Genomic DNA, 21,375 nt, shown 5'->3' on the forward strand with positions numbered 1-21,375 from the left:
AGTTCCACCTCGAGTACAACCTATAACAAGCACTTGACGGGTATAGACATACCATAGAAAACACACAAATACATTCATCACCATCGCCTAGAAAGGTTCAACACACCCCTTCCTAATAAACTACAGTCAAAGAGCCACTGAGGAGGAGGACGAAAATCGAATGCAACAACATTTCACTGGCCTGAAATGTACGTGTAGGTGCAGGAGATAATTCAACAGAGAGGTCTGTATTGAAATAAAATCGGTGAGTTTTGCATTGGTTTGATTATAACAGTATAAATGCTGTATTTGTCTCTTTCTTTTTTTTTTTTCAACTAAACCTGCAATACAGTCTTTCTTCAAAGATAAAACTGACAAATGTATATGTTGTGTACGTTTTATCGAACAGATTGCTGAAATAAACCTCTGTATAAAATATAAACTCTGAAACTTGCACCACAGTATTCTAGATTTATGTAACCTGTTTGCACAAAGATAAAATCCAACTTCAGCGCCCCTCGCCTCTAAAAACACATCTGAGAAGAAGGGACATCATCATCATCATCATCATCATCATCATCGTCGTCAACACTGACCATGCTGCCGTGTTGCACCTTTCAAATTACATACTGTTGGACTCTGGAAGATACTACGGGTTTGAGTTAGGAGTGGGGGGGGGGGGTCAATCAGTGTCTTCTCTACCTGTACTGTAACTTTGAACACAAGGGTCGAACCCCTGCGACATGAGAACGGAACAGCAGCAGCAGAGTGGCTGGACCTTCAGCTGATCTTTCTGACATTTAACACTCATCAAAAAACAAAAAGCGCATTCGTTCAAAAATAACTCCCATCCTGACGACTTCAAACAGACGTTTCAGCAACATATAGGCTATATTTCTTCTTTTGTTGTTGTTGTTGTTGTTGTTGTTGTTGTTGGTTTGGAATGTACAGTTAGATCACAGTCCTGATTAAAAACCTCTATTCAACATCGTAACTGGTCGTCATTTACCCACGTGGTTGTTTCTGTCAACTCACAAGGAGCCATCGTCTTGTTTAGGAGAAATATGGCCTCGTTCATCTGTCGTCTGACTGACCAATCGGCAGGTACACAACCCATATAGGCACTATGCAACCACGTCAAAAAAATAAAATAAAGTTATTCGATCATAGCAATATATTGTGAATATATAATTCTATCTATAAAACAAAAGCCCTCTTGTGGCTCCTATTTCTAATACATATAATAGTCTAAATGTAAATTATGTATGACAAAATCTAACATAACAAATAAGTAACCTCGTAATAACATGTATACAATCTTTTATTAACATACTGCCATGAGAAAAGATACGAAAACCTCCAGAGAATTTGTTGTTAATGGAGCCAAAGTAAGAAACTGACATCTGAGTAGATGAAAGGCTGCGAGAATCTAGGTGAAATCCTTAAACTGCCGCTGTTACAGAGTCCTTAAGCAAAGGCATAAACTACCTTCTGTGCAGCCAAAAAAACTGGAGCACTGGCAGCACGGCTCTGTCTCTCTCTGGCCAATAAAAGGTTAGCGCTTTTTCATGAGCAGCCATTAGCCGCCACCCAGCTGTCATCGTGCCTCTCGCTGATGACGGCCCATTCATCACTGCTAATCTTCCAGGTTAATTTTCTCACTGAGCTCCACGTGAACACTAACCATCAGGTGATGAATGAGCAGTTAGAAAAGCGAAGGCTGAGGCATGGCGTTGGCTACTGGTTGTTGAGCTTGCTCATCCCTTGGATGTCATCACTGAATGCAATCGAAAGCTTTGGTTCTGAATATAATTTTTCTTGTTACATTCAAAAAGAACAAACAAGTTAAATACCCGCTAAAAACTAATTTAGTGTTATGAGTCAGGTCATTTCGTTGTCTTCATGTCTAGACTATAATTGCACAAAATGTGGTTGGAAAAGTGAACTTTTTTAGACACCTGGTTTACAGATAATCAATGAAACCACTGTAGAATTTAAAAGATTATAATCTTAACATAATATAGTCATTAAAATGCCAAAAAAGTTTCAAAGATTGTTTTTTTACTTTTTCACAAAATGTTTCTCACCTCCACCTCTTTCCATCTTTTGAACTGAAAATCATTAAATCGATGCGTACTGAGTACTTGTGTTACACAATCATGTAATTCAAATTCATTTTGTACTTTTTAATATTATTATTATTAGAGTTCCACGTTTTTTTATGTTATATAGTCGGGCATTTTTTCCTTTATTCTGATAGTACGGGGAGAGAGAGACAGGAGAGTCAGGGGGAGAGAGAGACAGGAGAGTCGGGGAGAGAGAGACAGGAGAGTCGGGGAGAGAGAGACAGGAGAGTCGGGGAGAGAGAGACAGGAGAGTCAGGGGGAGAGAGACAGGAGCGTCAGGGGGAGAGAGAGACAGGAGAGTCAGGGGGAGAGAGAGAGACAGGAGAGTCAGGGAGAGAGAGAGAGAGAGACAGGAGAGTCGGGGGGAGAGAGACAGGAAAGTCAGGGAGAGAGAGACAGGAGAGTCAGGGGGAGAGAGACAGGAGCGTCAGGGGGAGAGAGACAGGAGAGTCAGGGGGAGAGAGAGACAGGAGAGTCAGGGAGAGAGAGACAGGAAAGTCAGGGAGAGAGAGACAGGAGAGTCAGGGGGAGAGAGACAGGAGAGTCAGGGGGAGAGAGACAGGAGAGTCAGGGGGAGAGAGACAGGAAAGTCAGGGGGAGAGAGACAGGAGAGTCAGGGGGAGAGAGACAGGAGAGTCAGGGGGAGAGAGACAGGAAAGTCAGGGGGAGAGAGACAGGAGTGTCAGGGGGAGAGAGAGACAGGAGAGTCAGGGGGAAGGGGGACAGGAGAGTCAGGGAGAGAGACAGGAGAGTCAGGGGGAGAGAGACAGGAAAGTCAGGGAGAGAGAGACAGGAGAGTCAGGGAGAGAGAGACAGGAGAGTCAGGGGGAGAGAGACAGGAGAGTCAGGGAGAGAGAGAGACAGGAGAGTCAGGGAGAGAGAGACAGAAGAGTCAGGGAGAGAGAGAGACAGGAGATTCAGGGGGAGAGAGAGACATGAGAGTCAGGGAGAGAGAGAGACATGAGAGTCAGGGAGAGAGAGAGACAGGAGAGTCAGGGAGAGAGAGAGACAGGAGAGTCAGGGGGAGAGAGACATGAGAGTCAGGGAGAGAGAGAGACAGGAGAGTCAGGGAGACAGAGAGACAGGAGAGTCAGGGGGAGAGAGACAGGAGAGTCAGGAGGAGAGAGAGACAGGAGAGTCAGGGGGAGGAGAGAGAGAGAGGAGAGTCAGGGAGAGAGAGAGACAGGAGAGTCAGGGAGACAGAGAGACAGGAGAGTCAGGAGGAGAGAGAGAGACAGGAGAGTCAGGGGGAGAGAGAGAGAGACAGGAGAGTCAGGGAGAGAGAGAGACAGGAGAGTCAGGGAGAGAGAGACAGGAAAGTCAGGGAGAGAGAGACAGGAGAGTCAGGGAGAGAGAGACAGGAGAGTCAGGGGGAGAGAGACAGGAGAGTCAGGGGGAGAGAGACAGGAAAGTCAGGGGGAGAGAGACAGGAGAGTCAGGGGGAGAGAGACAGGAGAGTCAGGGGGAGAGAGACAGGAAAGTCAGGGGGAGAGAGACAGGAGTGTCAGGGGGAGAGAGACAGGAGAGTCAGGGGGAAGGGGGACAGGAGAGTCAGGGAGAGAGACAGGAGAGTCAGGGGGAGAGAGACAGGAAAGTCAGGGAGAGAGAGACAGGAGAGTCAGGGAGAGAGAGACAGGAGAGTCAGGGGGAGAGAGACAGGAGAGTCAGGGAGAGAGAGAGACAGGAGAGTCAGGGAGAGAGAGAGACAGAAGAGTCAGGGAGAGAGACAGGAGAGAGACAGGAGATTCAGGGGGAGAGAGAGAGAGAGACATGAGAGTCAGGGAGAGAGAGAGACATGAGAGTCAGGAGAGAGAGAGACAGGAGAGTCAGGGAGAGAGAGAGACAGGAGAGTCAGGGGGAGAGAGACATGAGAGTCAGGGAGAGAGAGAGACAGGAGAGTCAGGGAGACAGAGAGACAGGAGAGTCAGGGGGAGAGAGACAGGAGAGTCAGGAGGAGAGAGAGACAGGAGAGTCAGGGGGAGAGAGAGACAGGAGAGTCAGGGAGAGAGAGAGACAGGAGAGTCAGGGAGACAGAGAGACAGGAGAGTCAGGGAGAGAGAGAGACAGGAGAGTCAGGGGGAGAGAGACAGGAGAGTCAGGGAGAGAGAGAGACAGGAGAGTCAGGGGGAGAGAGACAGGAGAGTCAGGGGGAGAGAGAGACAGGAGAGTCAGGGGGAGAGAGAGACAGGAGAGTCAGGGAGACAGAGAGACAGGAGAGTCAGGGGGAGAGAGAGACAGGAGAGTCAGGAGGAGAGAGAGACAGGAGAGTCAGGGAGAGAGAGAGAGACAGGAGAGTCAGGGGGAGAGAGAGGAGAGAGAGACAGGAGAGTCAGGGAGAGAGAGAGACAGGAGAGTCAGGGGGAGAGAGAGACAGGAGAGTCAGGGAGAGAGAGAGACAGGAGAGTCAGGGGGAGAGAGACAGGAGAGTCAGGGAGAGAGAGAGACAGGAGAGTCAGGGGGAGAGAGGGGGTGACGTGCAGCAAAGGGCCGCAGGTCGGACTCAGACCCACGGCTGCTGCGGTCAGGACGAGGCCTCTACCAGGTGAGACACTGAGGCGACCCAGAGTTCAACATTTTGATAAATATGCTTATTTGCTTTCTCATGTCTGTGCATTGAATCTGAAGCTACGGTTAGCTTAGCTTAGCATAAAGACTAAGAGCTAGGTCTATTTCATGACCAGCCACAGTGACTTACTCGAGTCCTTTCCGACAGAGAACCTCTTATAAAAACATAACTTGCCATTTTTGCACTTTGGTTTTTGTACGAATTAAACAACCAGCTTATATAACACTTTAGAGGCAGTGGTAGATGGATTTCTTTTTACCTTTGGCAGAGCCAGGCTAGTTATTTCTTCTGCATCCAGGCTTTATGCTAAGCTAACTGTCTCTCATGAGAGTGGTATCAAATGGTTGTTAGAGAGTGAATGAGCATATTTCTCAAAATATCAAACTGTTCCTTTAAATTAGCAGCATGCTGGTTGTCTGACATGACAACCAGTGGAAGTTTACTGTTTTATTTGTGTATAACTTAAATGAAAGAATTAGAAATTGAGCAGTGAAAAAGCAGTCATCTTAGTTTCTTGCACAGTGCTGCTGCTCATCTACAGTAATGTACATCAATATGTGAGTACAGTTAAAGACGTGCTCTCGATGTGGCCGACACAAATCATCAGGAGGTTTAAATACTTTCTCTCATCGCTGTAAAACATGATAAATGCAAAGGCATATTCCAAAGTTAACAGTACAAATATCAGAGAAACACTAGCAAAGAGGGACATTTAGTAACGAGTAGTGAGGTTATAATGAATAGAGGTGATACTATCAGAGCAACCTGGATTTTGCAACGTGTAGAGATTTTTTTTTTCCTTTTTGTTTTGTTTGTACTTTAAACACTGCCACATATTACATACACAGTATTCCTGTGGCAACTGCAAAACAGTCAGTGCGTCTCGTGTTTGCTCTTCGTCTCAGTACAAACTCACGTTCTCCCACTCCACAAGGTACTGAACCTTCCCGTCTGGTGTGACACGTCTCGCCAAGATCCTCACCGCCTCCCCTCCACCCCAGTTCCTGGCCACTGTCCCGCTGCCACCTCCAACTCCCATCCCCCCTCCTCCACCTCCACCGCCACCTCCTCCCCCTCCACCTCCACCTCCGCCTCCGCCTCCGCCTCCACCTCCACCTCCTCCGCCTCCTCCGCCTCCTCCTCCACCACCTACGCCACCCCCTCCGCCCATGCCGGCCTGGTAAGGGGGCAGATCACGTAGGATGACGGGCTCCAGCTGCTTCTGGCCCGGCTGGTGTTGGTGCTGGTGCTGGTGGTTGTGTTGGTGGCTGTGATGGTGCTGGTGGAGGTGGTGGTGGTGATGGTTGCCATTGGAATTGAGGGGGTACGGGAAGCACGGCGGTGGTAACCTGCAGGTGTCCTCCACGCTAGGAAAAGAAATAAAGAAGAGCACAGGAATCAGGAACAAGCACTGATTCAGAAGAGTCCTCCAACACCATACACTAAATAAATAACAACATATCCTTGGACCATGTATAGCCTTAAGTATTTGTCCTCACCAGCAACATATAAAGTAGACTAAAAGACCACATGAGAAAAGAACGTAATTAATATTTTTTTAATAAGCAATGAACCAAATATACTTGCTAGCTTAGCTTAGCATACTGCCTCTCAGTGCTGCAGAGCATTTTAGCATCTTTTGGGTCAGATCTCTCACTGCTGTCATCGACCTTGTTTCCTTTGCTCCAGCTCTAAATGAAAAACACTGTACATTTCCCGCTAAGCACCAAACACCAGGCTTGAAATGTAAAGTGATTAGCTTTGTGAATATAGTGGTAGATTTAGCAGCTAAAAATGGACATATATTTCCCTCAGCCATAGTGGAGGACCAAAAACAGAGCTAAAAAGAGAGTGAATATTGGACTTCAGGCTACAAACAAGCCTCCAAATTAAAGCTAATGTTGCTATATGTCTGCAGGCGGTATAAATTAGCAACTGTTTGCTAACACGTTCCCCATACCAACTTTATAAGTTGATAATGATGTGTGTCAGTGTTGTGCTTACAGCTTGTTGCTCCATCTCTCCAAAAATCAATAAATGCAGCTTTAACCTGAAGTAACTCAATCATGAAATATATAAAAACTACTACAAACATGAGATATACTCCTGACTGCTGATGCTGCAGCACTTGACAGCCGTAAAAGATCTGTTGATCGGCATTTCAATATGTGACGGCATCACCAGAGAACTCAAAGAGGCCAAAGTCAGTGGGGAAAAAGTCCTAAATCGTCTCATGCGTCTAAACAAACAGTCATGGAAAATTCTGATAACATAATCTGATTAGAGCTGAAACTCATCGGCAGGGACATACAATATACAATGTGTATGTAGCGGCTTGACAAATGCTGCTACACGTGCTATAATGGTGATAATGGTGATTTAGTAATACTCCAATGTGGTTAACACTACACAGAAAAAGCATGACTCTGGATGGATATCATAATGAACTAAATTTCAAGGGAATGAAATTGAGAAACCGTTTATAGATTAAATAACCAAATATGAAAGTAATTCCAATATAATTTCATAATCAATATCTTTATGTGGCCCAAAGACCAGCCTCGCATGTTATTATGTACATGTCTAGCAGAGAAATGAGGACGAGAGAAACCTGTTGTAGTGATGGAGATTCCTGGAGAGCGCGGTGTTTCCATTGTAAGTGCTGTGGTACAGGGCGTACATCCGTTTGGGAGGAGAGCTGTGGACGTGATGCACGAAGGATACAGCTTCAATCAAAATTACATTTTCATCCAGCTGTGATTCAAAACAGTAGAAAAGAGAATAATCTCAAGGTTTATTGACTCAAGTTTTAAGATATAGTATCTCCTGCTGAGACTTCTGCCCTCATACACAACAGAGGGAAAAAAAAAAGTTTGTTTTGGTCACATCATTCAAAAATAAATGACCTTTGAAAAAGTTTTTATTGGAAATAATTTATTCTGAGGAAAATAATACCACCTCCATCGCCCCGGGGGGTGGGGTGGGGGGGGTGGCAGAAGTGGAAAACTTGCAACATCTGCACTTACAACAAATCTATCTGCATTATATTTCCTCCTAGCACAGGAAGCAGGGGGGCTTCTCGCCTCCAGGTGGCTATGGAACGATTTTATCACAAGCATCAAAAGCTCTCCTGATGGTTTCCTATAATATTTAGTGTCCCATAGTATTTCGCAACATGTTTCTTGTAATGCAGGTGGGCTGACCCATCGGGCTGACCTATCAATAATGTATCACCACAGAAACCAAAAATGGCACAACACACACCCCTTACCTCAAGTTAAGCTCCTCCTCTGACTTCCTGGAGTTGTAAAGGCTGGCCCCTCCCATGTAACCATGGCAACATGGCAGCAGCTCAATGGGGTTGGCAGCAACTGGAGGTGGACAAGCCTGGGCACAGGAGAGACACACACACAGATCAGCTTGTGTATGGATGCCAACATCATCACAGGAGTCAGTCAAGCTCTGATACCTCAGTGCTAACTCATGCGTAAAGTTAATTCTGCATATGGAACGTCCAGTTGTCCAATAAGTACAATTATATACAGGTTTACACATTAAAAATCAGACAGAAAATGATTAAAACCGACAATGATATACATTTAGTTCATTTTTTGTCTTAAACTAAATGTATATCATTGTCAGTTTTAATCATTTTAATCATTTTTTTGTCTTCTTAAAAAAAACAAGAAGCAGCTTGAATTCCATGTACGTGAATTGCCCGAGGGCAGAAATGGGCAGATATGTCTATAAATCCACACTAATTGCATCAATGGCTGTGAATCACATCGTGCCGAGGTTCATCAGACACAGACGTAGAAAGGCCTGCCTAAGCGTATCACCTTCATTGCACATTTCATGGGGCTGACTGGTCGGTGAGGCAGCTCTCCTGACACACCGACTTACGACCCATGAAAAGTAAAAACATCAGAGCATCATCAGAGCCATCGGTCACTAAAGACCATGTAGGGCTGGACGCCATGTGAAGGTTTTTGCATTTCTCATCGCTGGACTATGACATATGGCATCACCCTCTGCCATTATCATTCCCTTCTCGAGCAATAGTATTAGGATGGGAGATTATTATTCAGTGGCCTTAGTCTGCGTCTGTGCCTTTAAATGGATGTGCTCTGTCAATGCTGCACTGTCAAGGTGCCAGCGCCACCTGGCCAAACTGTAATCGACTGCAAAGTGCATTTGGAAGCGATCCCAGGCTACGCATATCAGCATTCCTTCCCATCTCACTTTCCCCACTACAACGAACCTGCTCCTCCAAGAAGGACGGAGATTAGCATCAATCAGAGGGGCACAATGGGGCCTGGATGTGCCAGAGTGAAAACGAGTGCTCCGTGGAGCGTATTGTTCCAGGATTACTGTACGTGCACATACACGTATCCGAGTGATGTGTAGGAGGACGCAGCACAATGAGCATTCACGGTTAAGAATGCTGTGTAAAAATAGTAACATGTGATGTTGCCTGTTTCAGTGTGATCCGCTGGGAAATGGGTTTGATGATCATGATAAATGCGCCGCCGAACTGCAGATGTTGATGAAATACATGAGCGGGTTTTTGTGCAGCCAAGTTTGTATTTGAATTATACATTTTAACCGAGCTAAACACACAACAACACCGCGTCTCTCGCACGCCACTCTCGCCCCGACCATAGACTCTAAAGCATCAGCAGGCATTAAACATACAGCAAGAGAGAGAAGAAAAATACTGAGGCACTGAGCTGCACTGGGTGTTAAAAGACATGCAGACTGATTTAGACTGCGAAATGAAGCTTCATCACAGCGCCTGACTGACAGGTTATTTGGATCACAGAGAGCTGTTTACCTGACTGCATAAAAAAAAGGAAAAAAAGGGAGGTTTTGTGGCCCAGACCTACCACCCCCCACCCCCCACCCCCCACCCCCACCCCGAGCTGGAGACAGAGGCACTGACCTGTGTCTCTATGATGCGACGCTTTGATTTACGTGACTCAGGCCCCCCCACTCTCCTCTGGCAGGGTAGTGACAGCGGGCTGAAGCGAACAACAACAACACATAAATTAATACAGAAACACACACATATAATCCCAAAGTGCAATGTTTAGTTTATTAGTGTGTCTCTCTAAAGATCTACTGAGAGGTGTAAAACACGAGGAGCTCAGAGCGGTGAGGTGATACTCTGAATGATTGTTATGTATTATATCAGCAACAAATTTTCAACTTTATGAGCCCAAAACATCATCAGCAGGGAATTTGAAAAATATGAACGGCATAAAAGAGATAACACAGACATAAAACACTTCTTCTCTACAGGTTCTTCTTCCCAAAATCCTCCTCATTCCCTGTCAACTAAACTTGTTTATGAAAATGAGACTTGAGGTCTAAAACCCCCCTAGAGGCTGAAACGTCTATTACAACCAACTATTGGAAAATGCTGCATGGAATCGACAACGTATTCATTATTACACTATAATTAGAGCTGTACAAGTAGCAGGAACTTCAATGTTTATTTTGTCTTGAGGGTGATGCTAAAGAAGAGATCATGAAGTCATTAAAATCAAAAGGATCCATCCTCCTATTGGCATGAATTTGTTCAATAAATTGACTCCGGCCACTTCACTGAGGTATCTTGTGTACAAAGCTGACATTTTGGCCTGAGGGTGACACAAAAAGCAAAGCTTATGTGGTGTCTAATATAAAGTGGGTTTGTTTTCTGAGGAGAATTAATGTGCTTTGTGAATTTTATTACAATTTTCCCATTAGATTTTGATATTTCTTTTGCATTTCTCTGTGTGTTAATTTTGGCCTGATGGTGGTGCCACAGGATCAAAGACATTAAGATTCATAAAATGCCACAGCACATTGAGCCAAAACCTGATGTTATTTCAGTGTTTTGTGTACAAAAATGTCAATTCTGCTCGAGTGTGGTAGTAAAAGAAAGGTCATAAAATGTACAAAACAGTAAAGGTTCTTCTGGAGTCCATGGATGTCCATGGACAATTTTAAGATTATCTCACTTTGTTTTATCCTCCAACATTGATGGATATCTATTATCTATTTCATGGCAATCTTGCCTATAGTTATAAATATCAGATTGTGGACAAAGGCACTGAATTGACAAATTGATTGGTCTACATCAACATATTTAGATCTTGATGTCAATAGGAGCAGGAGAAAACCTTTTGGCTCAGGAACATAGCTTTTGTCTAACTGCTGACTATTATATGAGGAATTCCCAATTCTATACATTAATGTTGATTCTTCATGTATTACATCCTTTTATATTGTCACTTTAATCTTGTTTTATTGTGCTGTGCTGTTGCCTGTGTGTTCTTATTCTCTTGTTTAGAAAAGTGCTTGATGCTTATTTGTTTTCAATCCACTATACTGAATAAAAGGCACATATACATGCATAAGCATATAAAGTCTGAATGCTTGTATCAAGTAAAAACATAGTAAAGGAGACATCTTTAAAAACAAATACACTGATTCTGTACTTAGTTTGACGAAGCGTAAACCCAACCTGTCTATTTGTTGAAGTAAAAAAAATAATAATTCCCTCCAGTCAACCATTCACTGTCTCTTGCTGGCAACTAGAAAGACTTGTCACTTTAAAAATGACTGAAAATATGTGTAAATGGTTTTTACAAAAGCACCTCCCCCCACACACACACACCTCTTTAATTCAGTCTGAATAAGCAGCAGCTAAATGCTAAAAATGATTCAAAATGAAAAGTGTGTGTGTGTGAAATCTGAAAACTACAGGAAGCGTGCATACACATGTACACACACACACACACACTTGCGGATGTACATGTGTACATAAAGGGGGGGGGCTAACTCTTTAAGGCAAATATGAAGACACTGATACTTTCGTCGGCACATGAAAATTGCAGTCCTTTGATTCCTAAGTTGATTGTTCATGCGTAGTGACTTTATACCCTGTGGGACTCCAAGACCTCGTATTGAGATAAGAGCAGAAAAGAGAGATGCTGTCCTTACTCTGACCTTCTCCGGTGTGTGATGTTGATAGGTGGGTCGGTGATGAGGGGAGACGAATCGGACGTCAGCGGAGGCGGGGCTCGCACCTGAAGCCCGAAAAGACACTTCTTCTTCTTGATCTCCTTTCCAGAGACAAACCTGGACGACAGCAGAGACACAGGAGCAGTGAGCCCGGTCTTAAAAATGATTATCACATTATGAGAGTGTTTTCTTCATTACTTCTCTCTGATGCCAATAAAGAATTTAAAGTTGTGTAACAAAATGAACTTATTCACCTAATGAAAAAGTTGGCTTGGGAACATTTCAAAGGTAGTGACTGTGTAATTCAGTATATGTAATTAGAGCAGACTTTGCCTGGAGAAATTTGCAGTTTTGTAATTGCAAGGTACTTTGCAAATTTTCAATGAAGACCAAACTAAAACCAATTAGGCCTCTAGACTGGATATTGTGATTAAGTACCTATGACTTGTGTCCTCTTCTAACAAGACCAAATAAGCACCAAAGAGTGTTTAAATTTCATCTGGTCTAATTGGCAGTTACATTTTAGTCGCTCTTTATTCAAAGTCACACATCTCCCCTCGCTCAATTCAACCTGCATGTCCGACATCGCCGACTACGAAGCACTAAGAAGACTCTTCTATTCATGGAGTGCTACTCATCAATCCAGTCATGTGTGGTCGGTGTTTATTCTTCTCATCATATGCGATGACTTACCTGTCCTTGTGGGAGTTCAGAGCGTTGAGGAGATTGTGACAGCGGTCCTGCTTTGGCGTGTCAGAGAGCTGGAGGACAGACGGGAATGAAAAATCAAAGGTGTGTTTACACAGTCAATGGACATCAGACAGAAAACCTTTAATGCATACAGTCATTTTCTTTTATAGTGTCTGACAGCAATAGTGTTGATATGGAAAACTACTTGTTGTGGCTACATGACTGAAAAACTCTGCTGTTATGTGAAGACAGAGCAAATAATGCATTTCAAAATGTGAAAACAGCTTAAAGTTAGAAATCAAAACCTCAGATACACGTATAGAAAATGCTCAGAATAGCCATCTTTACTTTTATCTTCTGGTTTGTAGATGTGTCCTAATGTTTGCAAATACTCACAGTGTCCTAAATCAGTGAATCCCAACCAGGAGGGACTTACACAGCTAAAAGTAATGAATAGATGGATGAAACTGAAACCTTAAAGGAACAGGTACACAGTTGAAACTGCTAGCTAAAATGATTGGATAAATGGTTAATCTAGTTAGTTAAAAGTAATTGATGAATAATTGAAATATAGTTTAAAGTATTGGATAAACAGTTGACATAATGAGCATAATGACACTTGAAATAGGCTGATAAACGTAAGCTAATGGAAGCTAATAGAAGCTAATGGAAGCTAATGGATAAAATAGCTAATAATTGGCTGAATTGTCCAGCTCCTGCACTGCACCTGATGCTGCAGTAGTACAAATAGAAACTGGTCCAAAATGGTCTTATCAGCTGTATAAAAAGTATTGTAGCAATATCTACTTTAATATGAGTGTGTTAAATGATGTCCACTTTAAAATCAATTGAAACGAGCACATTTGCAACACAACAGATGGTGAGGGCGCCTGAGCTCATCTGACAGGACTGTGGGGGTGAGTCAGGCTTGGGAAGGGCTGTCGTCGATCATTACAACATCTAATTCTTTAACTTCTTCTTGTTCCCCTTTAAGCTTACGTAGAGGTCATACTTTTTTTTAACTTTAAATTTTACTTTAATAGTGGTTAATAGGATTTATGTCTCAAATGCATAAAGGCTGGCAGCATTTCACATCATTTCATCATGGTGCTTAAACAGGGAGATATCAATACCGCGCCTAGGAGCAACGAGTCCCAATTCTCATTGGTGAAGGACAGGATTTCATGGTCAAAATCAAAGTATTTCCTCTTGCAGCACAGCGAGAGATGGTAGAGCACTAAATGAGCCAAATCCACCCTGCATTAAAAAAAGAAAAAAAAAGAATTAGATAATAAGAAAGAGGTCAAATACAAAACAAAGATAAAAAATTAAACAGAATGTTCAGAATATTTTTAAAAATTTTATGATATAAGATAAATATTTTCCAACATTTGTGAGCCTATACAGATATACCACATTTTTCTCACATACTGCAAAATCGGTCTGTGTTGTGTTATGTGAACTAGCACTACTAACACTTCAAAGTGACTTGACATCAAATGGACTTGTCCTTTTAGAAGTTGAAGAAGAAAAATGAGAAAGTAGAAGTACGTCCCAATGGTTGCTTTTGTTGTTTTTTCCCAGTACTGTCAAATAGCTACTGTGTAAAACTTTTGTAATATTTTGTTGTGAACATGTCAGTAAAGGTGAAACTGGTAACATTACCAGGTCATGGGTAGTCTTTGGATGGTCTCTGGTCCCTTCGTACATACAGAGCACTGGAACTGATAAAACCTAAAACAGAAAATCACAAAGGTGTCATGTAACCCTGAAAAATAACTTGTCTTTTTTGTGTTAAGTCCAATGTTTTCATTGTCACTTGCACAGCCAGTGCTTTTTGATTGATTTTTTTTTTTTTTTACCAAACAAGTATATTTTCTATCTTGAAGACTTCTTATCATGTCAAGTCTTTCATGCTGATTTTTTCTCTTTGTTTCTCTTTGAGGACCTTCACACTTCTGCTTCCCCTTTACTTTCCTCACAATCTATATATGTCTCCAGATATTTTACCGTATAAATCAACCCGGGCTGAAAATAAGTGGACAGGTGTATCTGTTCCACTATAATGACGTTCTGTTGTGGGTGACCCTGAAACTGGGCTCATACCACAACAACATTGTGTGCATCTGTCCTTCTGTATGCGAGTGTTTGCAGAAGGTCATTGGGAGAGATGAAGCGCAGACACAGTATGACGGCAGCACATGCTTACTATTCCAACTGTGAACTCAGTCTTCACTCTTCCTCCATCACCTGCTCAGCAGATGTTGTACCAATCCGGCCTCACTCTCCCTGACTGTCAATCTAAATCTAATCCCTCCTTCACCCCCCCCCCCCCCCCCCACCACCACCCTCCCTCCCCCCCTCCCTCCCCCTCCCTCACTCACTCAGAAAGGTTCGGCAATAACACGGTGTCAGGGTGGGTGTAAAACCCAGTCGGCTAACACAGATGGTTAATGACAATAATAACTTAATGGATGGATACATTTTATTACACGCATGAGCTTATCAAACGGCACCGCGATCAGCAGCTTGCATATCCGCCCAGCATCATATCTGAACTGCTTCAGTACCGGAGAGATGATACGTCTGTCTCTGCTGTCTGTCACTGTCCCTCTGCTCCGAGTATGTGAGGAGCTCTTGTCCTTGTGGCGCGAGTCACTGAATACATTAACATGCGCACTAATAATTTAGTCTTAAGCCAATTAAAGCAGTTCTCAGACAAGTGAAGCTGTCAAGTAGACGTCTTCGTCTGATTATCTTCATTATCAGAGTGAGGTCTGCTGCTGAGACGATTCATCTACACAGGAAATTTATTAACAATAATTTTGATAATTGATTAAAAGTTTTTTCATCAAGTAAAATGGTTCTAACTTCTTAAACGTTCTATTTCATATGAGTGTAATCTGAATATGTTTGGATAAAACAAGCAATCTAAAGACATTACCTCTGACTCTGAAAAATTGCGTTTGGTGTTTTTTCATTATCTTCTGACATTTTATAGAGCGAATGATCAAAGAAATTGTCAACCTATTATTCCAATTATTATCCAGCCCTAGTAGGTTTGAAGGTGGAGTACATATATACACACATATATATATGAAAACCCATTTAACACATCTGGGTTTTTGCTCAATCTGTCCTGGATATTGTTCCCAAACAAGAAATAAACAACATGTGGTGAGTGGTAGAGCAATAAAAAAAACTGATCAATGTAAATCAGGTCAAGTCACAAGAAATCCAAATATCAAATCCAATACACAATACACAAAATGTATTGTCATGATGTTATTGGCCGATATTGGCTGCTCACAAATATACTGGTATTGGTGTTTATATTGACAGATGTGCAGATAGAAAATGCAGTAAAAATATTTTTACAAGCTACAGTTTTATGTCTTAATTCTTTAAATTTAAATTCCTATGTAAAGGTATTATTTGCATTACATCATTAGCATCATTTATTCACTGTCAAATCAATCTCAATCAATATCTGCCTCAAAAATCCCACATCAGTCTGGCTTTACCAAATACCAGATATTTATTATAGCATTTATTACAATGATTGAAAGACAGAATTATAATTGTGAGTATGAAAAAGTGCAGTTTTTACAGTAAAGCTCAATAACGCACCTGTCCCCATACAGTAATGGCTTGGTTAAACACTGTGTGCAGGCCTCGTGAAACCACTGACCGCAGCTTCCACACTGTAACATCTTTAGGTTCCACCTGCAATCCAACAAGAAAACAGGAAGACACTTTAAACACATGAATGAATTAATGTGTCTAACATCTGTCACCTGACAAGTCTGCATTTATGCATAATTTAGGAAGGCTGCGGGCTGATGAGCGCAGCTGCCTGACACTTCACGTTTCATAAGCTGAAATGTGTCTTCAGGTGTAAACTCCCACCGGGTCCAACCACTCATAAAGATATGGCGGCTGGGAGTTTGTTTTACTCTGCTTTAGATGCCAGACGAGTGGAGTTTGCCAGCCAACATCACTCAGATATCATTCCATGGAAGTCAAAACAAACTCAAAAAAAAAAAAATCCTGCTAATGCTGTTTGACGCACGTCTGACTCGCTGCATGCAATTTACAAATAATCCACAAGACGAAAAGGACATAGATGAGATCAAGCGCTGAGAGAAAATGTCTACCATGAAAGAGCATACATGAACAGTACATTCAAACTCAAACTGGCCTCTGCAGTGTCACTCACTCTCCAGGTCCGGCACAGTAGCAGTAACACTGTTGCTGATTGGTCAGATGCTGCGGGTCCCAGTCTAAAGACGACAGCTGGTAAGGGAGTCGGAGTTTCATAAACTGCATGAGCCGGGCGAAGCGTCCCCGTTTGAGGGCCCCGCCTCTCTGAAAACACAATTTTAGGTTAGAGCTGATTGGTTGGTGACCCCTCAAATCGCTGTCATGTCAGAGCAGCGAGGGAGACGGATCGCATTCGTTGGGCAGAAGGCAATTCGTCTCATTTTATTGTAGGTCAGCTGTGAGAGATAGTGTCCGAGGCAGAGGAAGTCTGGACAATGAGATATGGACATTGACCGATTGACAATTAACTGGGTGCTTTCTCATCTCAAATCTACAGAACTGGAGCATATGTGATTGATTGACTTTAAATGTACTTCTCTCAACTTCAGCGCAGTTTTTCTGCCTCATAACTATTGATTGTTCATGATTTCTTGGACACAATGTAGAACATCTAATATTGAAGTCAATACTGAGGGAATTAGTGTGCTTTTGCCTCAGATAAACCCATTACCTGCCGTACACAACAGTGTAGTGGCAGCGAAGCTTGATATATTTGACTGGATTTCTCCCTATGTTTTCTCTCCCCCCCCCCCCAGTGCGAGACGGAGAGATTAGCAGTCTGACCTTGGTTGCAACTGCAAAGACACATTGCCGACATATCCACGAATCGCTGTCAGCTTCCGGTTCAATGGTTGGCGTGTGGCACTCTGGATGATAACCTGTAATGGGAGGAGGAGGCAGAGCGTTTAATTCGTGTTTACAAGACAGACAGCCGGAGTGACAATAATGGCAAAGCATCTCCATGTTTAGTGCTCTGCTGGTTTGTTTCAGCGACATGCAAAGTACTTTACTATACTATTTGCATCAGGAAGTATATTTGTCTGATTTTTCCGCAAAACAAACTGTCAGCAAACCGTGTTCGCCTGACAGAGCTGCAACGACGTGACGCTAAAATCCGCTGCCAATTTCCTGCTTGTGCATCCTGGTGCCGAGCGAAACCTCTTCCCACTTGCACTTCAGTGTATTTCATTTCACCACTTTTAAAGTCCTCCTCCACTCAAACAATGTGATTTGCTTGTTATTCCTTCGCTCGGACGTTTTACTCTCACTGTGCAGGATTTTGTATGTGCAGAGTTTGACACCAGAGAGCTGTTTTCAAGTTCAGCTGCTGAGGAGGGAAAGTTTTTTCTTTTAAATCTGAGTTTAAGATGTGCACATAAGAACATGATTAACATGTCTGGAAGCCAGTGCACATATTCTGTGGTGGATTCTACAGTGAAGTAGGAGACTTCTTGTGTCCCACAGTTAAACTTTTGAAATGTAAAATATTTGCATATTCATAGATCCTGTATTTTTCAATGAAGGAGAAGGGGGAAGATGTAATTTTGAGAATTTTTAAATATGACTTTCTTGTGGAAAAAGCACATCAGACACAAATTATTATTCCAAACTTCTAAAAGTATTTTTAGATGACGTGAAACATATCTGCAGGGGATCTTTAAATTAGTAATAAGTAAATACATCTTCTAAAGTCTATGAATAAAGTTCCCTCTATATCTCATCCATCTCCATCTCATTCATTTTCATTCTCGTCAGAATTCAGGTGCAACAACTCCTATCTATCATTTATGATAAAGGGTTTTCTTTCTTGCTTTTTTTTAAAGCAACACTGTTATTTACCATACTATGTCAAATCTTCAAGGTCAGTGCTGGAACGGTTGGAGAACCACCGTTTGACAGCGTATGATGAGGCGTGCTTCCTTACCGTGGCGACATTTAAGACAATTTATGAGGGGTTCTTTAAGAGGCGGAGCGTCACAAATACAGCAAACTTCTTCCACTCCAGCAGCAACTGAGGCAAACAGAGAAAGACAGAGAGAGGCAGGGGAGGGGAGGAAGTAAATGTGCGAGAGGAAGACAGTGAGAGAGAGCAGTCAGTGGCATTAATTTATGTATATTGATTCACATCCTTGCCACCTCATTGATTTCAGTGTCTCCTGCACCCTTTCAGATTTCACTTCATTTGACAGGCGGATATTCAGCATGGTCCTAACAAGCGTCCAACTTCCACCCTTCGTTTGATGTTAGGTGGAAGTGGGGGCGCCATTTCCCCGAGGAGTCATTAGTCTAATAAATTCATAAATAGACTCTAATATACCAATTACATCTCAACGTGCCCCCATCAGGATACTCAGAGAACTCAGCATCATAACCTTGAACGTGACTGTGATCTCTTCTCTGCTTTTTTCTTTTTCTTTTTTTGTTTGTTCGTACGACAATTCAGAAATCCTGAGAAAAAAAAAAAAAACTACAAAAAATATGAAGTTTTAAGCTCACAAGGGGAAAGAATGAGAAAAGTGTTCCTGCAACTCCTCAGGCAAAGTTTCAGAGTGGAAACCAGCACCTTTAGTGTGAGTTCAGCTGAGCATCCACGCATTCAGAAACCTCAAACTAGGTGCATTTTTTAACCCAAGATACACAAAGTGCCCCCAACAGGAAGCTATTTACTCTTCTAGCTGAGGGGGAGAGGGAGGGGGAAAAAAGAAAAAAGAAAAAAGAGTTCTTCTTACACGAGTGAATGTCCTTTCTCAGTACCCAAAACTCCGAGTTGTCCTCAAATCTCACCAGACAACATTGCTTGACTCCATCTACCTGAGAGGGAGATAGCAGGTGAGCGGAATGATTGACAAAACTAAATGAAAGTCTTTTCAAATCCAGGTGAAAACACACACACACTCTGACTCGCACAAACACACACACACACACACACACACACACACACTCTGACTCGCACAAACACACCGTATACGCACACAGAAAAGTCTTTTTCTGTCTCTCACACACACACACACACACACACACACAAACACACACACACACACTTCCACATGCACTTACTCTTTTCACATTGCCGAGGTACAGTAGTCCATCACTCCATCGAGCCAACACATCATCTCCTTCACTTACTCCCCCCATCCTGAGGAGAGAGACAGAGAGGGGAGAGGGGGGGAAGAGAGAGGGGGGAGAGAGAGAGAGAGCAGGGCTCATGTGAAATGGAAATCCGATTTATTCGATGAATACTTTGCTGCCATTGCTGACAGAGGGGTTTATGGCCCCGGCGTTTCGGCTGGCTCTCAGACAGGCGGGCTTCGGTGCAAAGGGGTTAAAAAAAAAACCCTTCGCATCCCCTCCTCCTCTTTTTAGACCAGAGCATAACGACAGCCTGTATCCACCACAGTGAAAGATGAGAGTGAGTACACAACCAGAGAGCAAGACAAATGATTACTGCACACATGAAACACACACACACACACACACACACACAAACACACACACACACACACACACAACACTGCATGATGACTGCTGCAATACAGTTTGATTGAATGAACAAAGATCAGTGTGCAGCTACTTGAAGCATCTGCCGTGCACTTTGCTGTTGTCTTCTTCTCTCCCAACATCTTAAAAACTTGAATAGATGCATGAAATGACTGTGCAGGCGTTATATCTGCACGTTGAGCATTTGTTCCAGTGCATGCACTCAAGTCAAGACAGACGCAGGATACATAACAGTGTATGTAGCCTTTTGTGAATCAAAAGCAAATCAGGCAAATTGTACAGTAAGCTGGCCGGTGAAGGGTACCTGTCAAGTCGAACTCCTTTCCGTCGGGGTCACAGTGATTCCTGGGCAGGCTGGACATGAAATGCCCTCATCTGCTGTGGATCTCCGCTGCCCAATTACTGCCCGCTCGGATGCGCAGCCTGCGTGTTTGCAAAAAGTGGATGATGTGCATGTATGTCCCTGTCTGTGCCAAGCGCCTGTGTGTGTCAGTCAAGCCGTCAGCGAGGAGGAGGTGGAGGAGGAGGCGAAGGGGGGGCCGGTGTGGGGGGGGGGGCGACTGACTGTCCGTCCGTCTCTCAGCCTAGTTTGTCCGTCCTCCGCGATGCCGTTTCGTCATGTTCCCGTCGCTTTTGCTCTCTCCCCCCTCTCCCGCCCCCCTCTCCGCCACCACCTATTGATGCTATTAAAGCGGGTTTGTCAGAGCAGCACCGGAATCAAGCCGCCAGAGACGCCATCATCCCTGCCTCTCGCTCTCGACCGACTTGTTGTGACGCAGACATAAAACACCGAGATAGAGTGGGAGGGAGATAGTGATAGAAGGGGGGGATCCAGAGGTGGCGGGGGTCCACGGCGAGAGCACCTTCCCGTCTGGGGAACTTACCCTAAACCGTTGTGACACGGTGGGATTGTGATGTCTGGGAGCAGGAGGGAGGGATGGCGGTGCGCTAAAAGCCAGCGGAAGCAGCGCGCGCAGCTACAGGGGCCAATTAAGTGGCCAATTAGTGAGTTTAGCCGCCTCATTAATTGGTCTGTAACAAGAGGGACCAGCCAAGTTTAGAGAAACCCATGGAGAAAAGTTTTAAAACTGAGATGGCTGAGCAAACAGCGCACACATTTAAACTTGTATTTTTCAGAACTGATAATTATCCTCTGCCTCAACAAACTGCTTTTTGTCGTTGGCGTGTTTACCGTCTTAATTAAAGGGAACATTTGAGGGATTATTGGACATTGTATTATCTCTTCCGATTAAATGAAAATGAAACAGCGTTATAATTACACTATAAAATATATCACATCACACTTACATGCACAATGAGACATTGTGCATCCAAAAATCTCGCAAGATACTGTGATTTTTTTTTTTTTGCACCGTTATAAATCAGTACAAGTTTATAATT

At 43.3% G+C, this 21,375-nt stretch overlaps 1 protein-coding gene across 1 annotated transcript; it reads right to left on the reverse strand.

Moving 5' to 3' along the window:
* Nucleotides 1-4,470: 4,470 nt before the first annotated feature.
* phf1 (PHD finger protein 1) lies at nucleotides 4,471-21,094 on the reverse strand. Its single transcript, XM_056379799.1, has 16 exons — nucleotides 20,279-21,094; nucleotides 19,534-19,612; nucleotides 19,206-19,287; nucleotides 18,401-18,487; nucleotides 17,260-17,354; nucleotides 16,592-16,740; nucleotides 16,003-16,098; nucleotides 14,038-14,106; nucleotides 13,506-13,629; nucleotides 12,376-12,443; nucleotides 11,668-11,799; nucleotides 9,614-9,692; nucleotides 7,943-8,058; nucleotides 7,283-7,369; nucleotides 5,752-6,038; nucleotides 4,471-5,697 (listed from the first exon to the last, which is right to left on the reverse strand). The coding sequence occupies exons 2-16, from the start codon at nucleotides 19,609-19,611 to the stop codon at nucleotides 5,573-5,575; spliced, it is 1,674 nt and encodes a 557-aa protein (XP_056235774.1). The 5' UTR covers nucleotide 19,612; nucleotides 20,279-21,094; the 3' UTR covers nucleotides 4,471-5,572.
* Between the last annotated feature and the right edge of the window lie 281 nt (nucleotides 21,095-21,375).

Source organism: Seriola aureovittata, chromosome 7 (genome assembly GCF_021018895.1).
Source record: "Seriola aureovittata isolate HTS-2021-v1 ecotype China chromosome 7, ASM2101889v1, whole genome shotgun sequence".
Taxonomy (NCBI): Eukaryota; Metazoa; Chordata; class Actinopteri; order Carangiformes; family Carangidae; genus Seriola; species Seriola aureovittata.